This window comes from Ranitomeya variabilis, chromosome 8 (assembly GCF_051348905.1).
Source record: "Ranitomeya variabilis isolate aRanVar5 chromosome 8, aRanVar5.hap1, whole genome shotgun sequence".
In the NCBI taxonomy this organism is placed as follows: domain Eukaryota; kingdom Metazoa; phylum Chordata; class Amphibia; order Anura; family Dendrobatidae; genus Ranitomeya; species Ranitomeya variabilis.
The window spans coordinates 59,475,531-59,485,034 of NC_135239.1; the positions used below are offsets into that span (position 1 = coordinate 59,475,531).

The following is a 9,504-nucleotide window of genomic DNA, read 5'->3' on the forward strand; positions in this document are numbered from 1 at the left end:
GATTGCATAGGAAAACCTGCTGAGAATCTGCCTTCAGGGTTTATTTTAAATTATAGGGGACATTACCAGTGTGAGGCATCTAATGACTGACAGTCTGTGCTCCTGAGCTACAGGTCTCACACTGGTAATGTCTACCTTTCATTTATAACAAGCTCTGGAGACAGATTCTCAGGGATCTATGCACGGGCCTATAGATCTGAACAGCTCATTTACATATTAAGAAAAATGTGGATTTCTCTGGCATAAGACATCGGATCACAGATATTAAGGTATCATTTTATTTGATTTTCTTTGATCTACATGATTATATAAACTGCTTAGGAGGCTTGATCACACTGTCAGAAGTATGTGCCATAAATCGGTGCTGGATTCAACTTTCACACCTGTTGACACAATAGGACTCTCGTTCCTGAGTATTTGCCCTCCAGGAAGGAGGAAGCCATGCATGCACGGGCCTTTCAGTATGCTCATGAATTTCCAATGCAGATAGCCAAATGCTGCATTCATCTTTTCTGCTCCTTACTGGAGTGCCACAAGGGGGTCCGGAGACCTCGATTCTTCTGATAGATGGAGATCCCAGAGATATGCACAACATGCACGATTAGCACTTGCTCATCCCTGCATCGGCTGTGCTCCACATGTCCAGCCACTGACACCAGCCAGCATGTTCTGCCTGCAAGCAGTGGTTTACACTGGGGTCTTGGCATCTGTCTTTGTTGTGGCCTGCACACATCAGACATGGCAGGATCCTGCAGGTGCCGTCATTTTTAGGGAGGAAGTGGGGCCGCGATGCTTACGTCTCTGTTCCAAGTCGGTCACTGCAGATGACGTCTAAAGTTTCAGTTCTTTGTGGCATTTCCCATTCACTCTGCCTTTAAGTGTGTCTTATAAAAGCGTAATGATTTTATACCCGGCTTTAAAGAGAAACCATCATTGTAATTTTTTCATTGAAGACAGTTTTTTCCCCTGAATTGAGAACTTTGAAAATGCACAAGTAACGCAAAGCAGATTTTACTGATAAGATGTATTATAAAGTTGCTTATCTTCATGTTGTCCTATTGCTTTATGAAATAAAAGTTGAAACGACAGGTATTCTTTATAGCACCACTCCATCTGTTGTTGTTTTTTCAGTGCTAGAGTGGTGCTTTAAATGTAAGTTCCCTGCCCTGATCATATACTCACTCTCTGGCGTCTCCACAGTTTTTTTCAGGACCGCTCCGGTCCGTGGTGCTTTAAATGTAAGTTCCCTGCCCTGGTCATATACTCACTTTCTGGCATCTCCACAGTTTTTCCGCACCGCTCCGGTCCGTGGTGCTTTAAATGTAAGTGCCCTGATCATATACTCACTCTCTGGCGTCTCCACAGTTTTTCCGCACCGCTCCGGTCCGTGGTGCTTTAAATGTAAGTTCCCTGCCCTGATCATATACTCACTCTCTGGCGTCTCCACACTTTTTCAGCACCGCTCCAGCCCCTCGGCGCCATCTTGTAAGCACAGTTTCTGACTGGCTGAAAGTCATTAGGCTACGTCACAAGAGCGCAATGCAAGTCTGAGATCCAGAACGACGTTGTCATAGAGATGTATTGAAAAGTGACCTCTACCAAGCACTGGAGCAGCCGGCGGGTCACTTTTCACCGCAGATCGACAGGAGCGACTCTGGTAAACGATGAAGACAGCGGCAGGTGAATATGAGACAGGGGGCAGGGGAATTACAGTTAAAGCACCACTCCAGCAATGCAGTATAAAAAAACACACTTTAACATTAAGGTCGAAACCTATATTTTACTCGTATGCTATTTTTTTAATTTTTTTTTTTTAGAAACTGTCCGCTATCCCGATAACAGCATTTTGTGGACCAGAAACGAAGGACCAATTTGAAAAATTTATACGATTTTGTTTTATCAAGGTAAGACAAGAAGTAAAGTTACTTCACTCATTTACCGCTAATGGTGAAAAAACAAAAAACCCAAAAAAAACCCAAAAACTTTGACTAAAACATTTGTGCACAGATTGAGGCTAGGGTTACATGGCGGCACTGTGATTGAAGAATGGCATCTAATTATTTCTTATGGCGTCGAGAATAGTAGTGGGAGAATGGAGTCCGAGGACGCTGGGCTATTTGCCAGCTGGGTAATCTGTGGCCGTTGGCTGGGCGGCTATAACCTCCCAGCACTCCTGGCTCTACTTTAATGAGCTGGGCTGATACAACATTGCACTGGCTCGGCTAATCTAAAGAGGAGCTGCAAATGCCGGGAAGTAACCAGAATCTCACCCTTCCCGTCCAGCGGACACAGATTACTGACATGGACAATCGATTCACTCCTCTCTGGTCACGACCTACTGCGACGCCGAGGATGGCCCCCGAGCGTGCTCTGATGACCTCTTATCCGAGCACATTCACTAATGGAGACATAATCCTAGACATCCCTTGATTAATCCCAGGTACAAACCCTACAGGCTGCCGCTATCCTTGTTCCTTAGAAGTGGGGATCAGACCAGCTAAGAGCTGGTTCACACATCGATTTTTCTAACACATTTGATCCGTTATTTTTGCAGACAGATCAAAGACCACCTACGATCAATGTGCCTTTTGTCTGCAAAAAAAGTAAATGTATGAAGACATGTCCTACTTTGATTCATAATATGGAGCAAACGCCCCGATGCATGTCAATGGCCCCCTCAAAAACAGAGAGGACGGCACACAGATGGCATCCACGTGCTCTCATATTTTACACTTTAATGGGGACCTAACCTGTTAAAAATGGTATCCTACCTGCAGACCGGATGTTATAGAGCAGGAGGAGCTGATCAGACGGATAAACATTTTTATAGGAAACGTTTCAGTAGAACTTGCGTTTTATTCATTGAAATCGCTGGTGTATATATGTATAGGAGTCCAGTGGGCGGCCCTAGTCGGTGAATGACAGTCTTCACTGTATGCAGAGATGGCTGTCAGTCACTGAGTAGGACCGCCCACGTGACTCATGTGCATACAAAATATGTAGATTTCTTTTAATGTAAGAAAAACTGACACCTGGACCAGAAATGGTAAAACACGTAACATTTATAACTTATTAAAAAGAAAACTAACATATGAAACTGACCTAAGGCATCGCCCCAAAGCTGCATTCACAAGTCCGTGTGTCACTGTGCCTATAGGGAATGCAATACCATAAGATGCGCACTCAGTACACAGTAAGCATAGCTGTATGAGTTTAGCCTTAACCCCCCAAGCCTCTTTGCACCTTCATGACCAAATTATACAATTCTGACCAGTGTCACTTTATGATATTGTTTTTTTTCATGACATATCGTACTTCATGATAGCGGTAAAATTTATTCGATAGGACTTGCGTTTATTTGTGGAAAAAACAAAAATTTGGCCAAAATTTAGAAAATTTTTCAATTTTCAAACTTTTAATTTTCATGCCCTTAAATCAGAGAGCTGTGTCACACAAAATAGTTAATAAATAACTTACCACATGTCTACTTCACATCAGCAAAAAAATTTAAACAATTTTTTTGTTGGGAAGTTGTAAGGGTTAAAAGTTGACCAGCGATTTCTTTTTTTTTTTTTCAACAAAATTAGCAAAACCATTTTTTTTTTTTTTAAAGGGACCACATTATATTTGAAGTGACTTTGAAGGGTCTATATGACAGAAAATACCCCAAAGTGACACCATTCAAAAAACTGCACCCCTCGAAACCACATTCAAGAAGTTTATTAACCCTTCAGGTGCGTCACAGGAATTTTTGGAATGTGGAAGGAAAAAATGAACATTTTTACTTTTTTTTTTTTTACAAAAATTTACCTTAGACTTTTTTTTTTTTTTTTACAAGGTTAACAGGAAAAAAATGGACCTCAAAATTTGTGGTGCAATTTCTCTCGTGCATGCAGATACCCAGTATGTGGGGGAAAACCACTGTTTTGGCGCATGGCAGGGCTTGGAAGGGAAGGAGCGCCGTTTGACTTTTTGAATGCAAAATTTGCTGGAATAATTAGCGGACGCCATGTTGTGTTTGCAGAGCCCCTGATGTGCCTAAACAGTGGGAAACCCACACAAGTGTCCCCGTTTTCCCGTTTTGAACACTAGATCCCTCAAGGAATTTAACTAGATGTATGGTGAGCACCTTAAACCCATAGATGCGTCACAGAATTTTACAATGTTGATCAGTGGAAATAAAGAAAAAAAAAAAAATGTAACCCAAAAATATTGTTTTAGCCCCACATTTTTTCATTTTCACGAGGATAGCAGGAGAAAATGGACCCGAAAACTTGTTGTGCAATTTCTCCTGAGTACACCGATACCCCATATGTGGTCGAAAACCACTTGAGGCACAGTGCAAAGCTCAGAGGGAAGGAATGCCATATTGGAGTTCAGACTTTGCTGGGCTGGTTTGAGGGTGCCATGTCACATTGGCAGAGCCCCTGGGGTGCCAGAACAGCAGAACCCACATAAGTGACCCCATTTTACCAATTAAACCTCTCAATGATTCATCTAGGGGTGCAGTGATCATAGAGACACCACAGGTGGGTCATAGACTTTTATACTATTGGGCTGTGAAGAAAAAAAGTAATAACATCTTTACCACCAAAATTTTGTTTTGGCCCCAGTTTTTACATTTTCACTGCGAAATGGGTGTAAGTAGCACCAAAATGTGTCCCACAACTTCTGCAGAATGTAGAAATACCCCACATGTGGCTGTGCAGTACTGCTTAGCGGTGAGACTCGGGAGCGACTGAGCGCTATTTGCCTCCTGCACCACAGATTTCCTAGAATAGTTTTGCAGAGCCCATATACAGAGCCCCTAAGTGCTATAAAGAGCAGAAATCCCCTTCAAGTGACCCCATTTTTGAAGTTATACCCCTTTGTGAATTATTCTACAGGTGTAGTGATGATTTTTAGGCCGGCGTCACACTCGGCGTAAGACAATACGGTCCGTATTTTACGGCCGTACTACGGCCGAAATACGGTGAAATGTTCCCAAAATAGTGATCCGTAGTCAGGGTGTGTCAGCGTATTTTGCGCATGGCATCCTCCGTATGTAATCCGTATGGCATCCGTACTGCGAGATTTTCGCGCAGGCTTGCAAAACCGACATCTAATGGATTTATGTGCTCAAATGTTCATTAAAACATATATACAGTATGTATATATATATATATATATATATATATATGTCATTGAGACACATATATATATATATATATATTCTGTATTTATATTTCATTCAGCGCGATATCTGTGAACAGCCGGTAATTCAATTGCCGGCTTTTCATTTCTCCTTCACAAACCCGACAGGATATGAGACATGGTTTACATACAGTAAACCATCTCATATCCCCTTTTTTTTGCATATTCCACACTACTAATGTTAGTAGTGTGTATGTGCAAAATTTGGGCGCTGTAGCTGCTAAAATAAAGGGTTAAATCGCGGAAAAAATTGGCGTGGGCTCCCGCGCAATTTTCTCCGCCAGAATGGTAAAGCCAGTGACTGAGGGCAGATATTAATAGCCAGGAGAGGGTCCATGGTTATTGGCCCCCCCGTGGCTACAAACATCTGCCCCCAGCCACCCCAGAAAAGGCACATCTGGAAGATGCGCCTATTCTGGCACTTGGCCACTCTCTTCCCACTCCCTGTAGCGGTGGGATATGGGGTAATGAAGGGTTAATGCCACCTTGCTATTGTAAGGTGACATTAAGCCAGATTAATAATGGAGAGGCGTCAATTATGTCACCTATCCATTATTAATCCAATTGTAGGAAAGGGTTAAAAAACACACACACATTATTAAAAAGGATTTTAATGAAATAAACACAGCGGTTGTTGTAATAATTTATTGTTCTCGCAATCCATTTGCAGGCCCTCACTTGGCAAAATAATTAACGCACAATATACATACCTTCTGATGTCAGATCACGTCCCACGAAGTAATCCATCTGAAGGGGTTAACTAATATTACAGGCAGAGCTGCGATAAACCACTCGCTCGTGCCTGTAATCCCCGGGTGCTGAAAGGAAAGCAGGATCTGTACTTACATTGAGTCGCGGTGATGCGCCCATGCTGGATGTTCTCATGAACTGCAGCCTGGGAACTTTTTCCCACGCTCCAGGTCATATGAGGACATCCACCAGGGGGCGCATCACCGCGACTGAAGGAAATGTAGGTCAATGACCTACATTTCATTCATTCGCCGGGGATTACAGGCACGGAGCACCGCTGCATTTGCAGGGCTCCTGCCTGTAATATTAGTTAACCCCTTCAGATGGATTACCTCGTGGGACGAGACGGTTCACCAGAAGGTATGTATCTTGTGCGTTTATTATTTTTCCAAGCGAGGGTTTGCAAATGGATTGCGAGAACAATAAATTATTACAACAACCGCTGTGTTTATTTCATTAAAATCCTTTTTAATCATGTGTGTGTGTTTTTTAACCCTTTCCTACAATTGGATTAATAATGGATAGGTGACATAATTGACGCCTCTCCATTATTAATCTGGCTTAATGTCACCTTACAATAGCAAGGTGGCATTAACCCTTCATTACCCCATATCCCACCGCTACAGGGAGTGGGAAGAGAGTGGCCAAGTGCCAGAATAGGCGCATCTTCCAGATGTGCCTTTTCTGGGGTGGCTGGGGGCAGATGTTTGTAGCCAGGGGGGGGCCAATAACCATGGACCCTCTCCTGGCTATTAATATCTGCCCTCAGTCACTGGCTTTACCACTCTGCGGAGAAAATTGCGCGGGAGCCCACGCCAATTTTTTCCGCCATTTAACCCTTTATTTTAGCAGCTACAGCGCCCAAATTTTGCATACACACACTACTAACATTAGTAGTGTGGAATATGCAAAAAAAATGGGGATATGAGATGGTTTACTGTATGTAAACCATGTCTCATATCATGTCGGGTTTGTGAAGGAGAAGGAAAAAGCCGGCAATTGAATTACCGACTTTTCACTAACACCGCTGCGTATTTCTCACAAGTCACACTGCTGGTCCGTGTGGAATCCGTATTTTTCTCGCCCCCATAGACTTTCATTGGCGTATTATTTGCGCAATACGCTGACAAACGCAGCATGCTGCGATTTTGTACGGCCGTAGAAAGCCGTATAATACTGAACCGTAATATACGGCTAATAGGAGCAGCCCCATTGAGAATAATTGTGCCGTATGTAATGCGAGTTTTACGGACGTAGTTTCTGCGCTCTTACGTCCGTAAAACTCGCCAGTGTGACGCCGGCCTTACTCCATGGGTGTTTGCCAGAAACAAGCAGCAGTGAATGTTGCTGATTTGCAAACTGCCATTGTGGTGACCAGTACATTGTGCCCAGCTCGTGCTTCTGGATACACGCACCTGTAAATAAGGCGGGCTCTCATCACTGCAGAAATGCCAGACATGTGGGCGCCAAATGTAGTTTAGGCACACTGTGGAGCTCAAAAGGGAGAGGGGCATTTGGATTTGGGAGCACAGAATTTGCTAGATTTCTTTTGGGGCGACGAGCCATTTTTCTTTTCCAGAGCCTTTTTACTACCAGTAACATGGAAGCCACCTACCATGTTTTTTGGACCATAAGACGCACCTAGGTTCTAGAAGAGGAAATTAGGAAAAAAAAAATTGAAGCAAAAAATGTGGTCAATTCTTTACTTAATATCCCCTATCCTGGTATATATGGTCACCTTATCTCCATCCTGATACACATGGCTCCCATCATCCCTACCCTGGTATGCATGGTCCCCCTCATCCCTACCCTGGTATGCATGTCCCCCTTATCTCTAGGCTTGTAGGCGTGGCCCCCTCATCCCTATCCTGGCAGGAATTGTCACCCTCATCCCTATTCTGGTATGCAGGGCCCCCCATCTCGTTCTAGTATGGATGGCCCCATCCCTATCCTGGTATGATGGGCCTCATCCCTATCCTGGTATGATTGGCCTCATCCTTATCCTGGTATGATTGGCCCCCACCCCCATGATGGTATGCATGGCCCCATCAGAAAACATAAAAAAAAAAACACCAAACCATTACACTTACCTTCCCGGCGCTCCCTCGCAGCATCTTGTTCCGACTCCAGCAGCTGCTTTATGCTTGTAAGCAGCGCATGGCAGGGACGTCATGCGCTGCTTGTAAGCCGAAGGGCAGCTGCCGGAATACTCACTGCTCTACACGCCGGGACTGTGTGCATGGACAGCAATGAGTATTCATTGGTCTTTAATAGCCAGCACAATGTCAGCCAGAGCCTTCCTGCAGCTGCCGGCGGTCACATGTGCCGCTACTTAAGAGAAATGAATATTCACGGTATTCCACTCCAATGGTACGTTTTATTTAAACACATCCAATAGTGGAAATTATTATTATTCCAAGATCTATTGATTATAGAGTACTTTGTGGGAAAACCCCTTTAACGCCAATGATTCCTGGAATATATGGAGCAGCGCATTTACTTTTTAGTTTTTCTCATCAATGAAAATAAGTGATGTTGACTGACACACAGTAACTCCATTCACTATAACATCATCCTTTCTTATTGGTTCCTACAGCGAGACGGAACCTTAGATGCAGCCGAGAAGATCCTGCAGAACTGGAATAAATGAGTGTTCTATATGTAATATCTGTATTTATTGTACAGCAAGATTCTGATGACTTGTAATATTGGATAAGGCCTCATTCACATTACCAAAGATTAAAAGTAATTTACACAATCCAGTCTGCCATTTCCCCGTGAAGCCCTAAAGAAGGAGGAATAAATAAAAATGACCCATTTTTCATGTCTGTTGCAATGCAATCGTGTACACTTCTTTAGCTGTATTGTCAATAAGGCCTTGTATCCCATGATTTATTTTAATACATTTAATTGTAAAATAAAACCAACTGTACATAATATAAAATCTGATCTTGAGGACTGTGTTTTTTGTGTGCCGACTTCTTGGTATTCACACTGTCTGCATTTTTCCCCCTCCATCAGTTTGCGCTCGCTGCCCCATCACTATTATATCAGGGTCACACGATCTTATATCGTATGATTTTTTTATCGGACAGCACTCGGACCAATGTTATTCAATGGTGCAATGCTGATGACAGACTGTCTCTGAAGAAATCACATGCTGTGATTTTGCTCTGAAATTGGAAGACACCCACTTAAGTCTATAGTTGATTGGAATACATTATACTGCACTTGGATGACATCTGAGTGCATTCTGATTCCTGTTGACTCACAATGGAGAAGACGGAGAAATGTTGTTCTCCATCTTCTCACCAGTGCTACGGTTCCCTCATCCGAGAGAATCTGATCACACTATGCCGACACTGCTCAGAGTGTCATTAGCATAAGCGACCCGATTCTGAGAATCTAGAATCGTGTGACCCCGGCCTTAGACAGCAATCACCTTCTTTCCCACTCGCCGAACAGAGAAATTACTAATGTAAGATCTCACAACTGCATCTTGTCTCATCACACCATTTACCACAAGTGAAAACTGCTACACGATAACAAAAAGTGGTGTCT

The 9,504-nt window shown here is 43.2% G+C and overlaps 1 protein-coding gene across 5 annotated transcripts in view; it reads left to right on the top strand.

The window, feature by feature from the left end:
• The window catches only part of KYAT3 (kynurenine aminotransferase 3), a 33,133-nt gene extending 24,242 nt beyond the window's left edge, over positions 1–8,891 (top strand). For all 5 annotated transcript variants that reach the window (XM_077276038.1, XM_077276036.1, XM_077276037.1 and 2 more), the window contains 2 exons: positions 1,818–1,904; positions 8,540–8,891. In XM_077276038.1, the coding sequence (XP_077132153.1) occupies positions 1,818–1,904; positions 8,540–8,593 (141 nt within the window). In that variant the 3' untranslated portion in view covers positions 8,594–8,891. The remainder of the gene's footprint in view (positions 1–1,817; positions 1,905–8,539) is intronic.
• Positions 8,892–9,504: the final 613 nt, after the last annotated feature.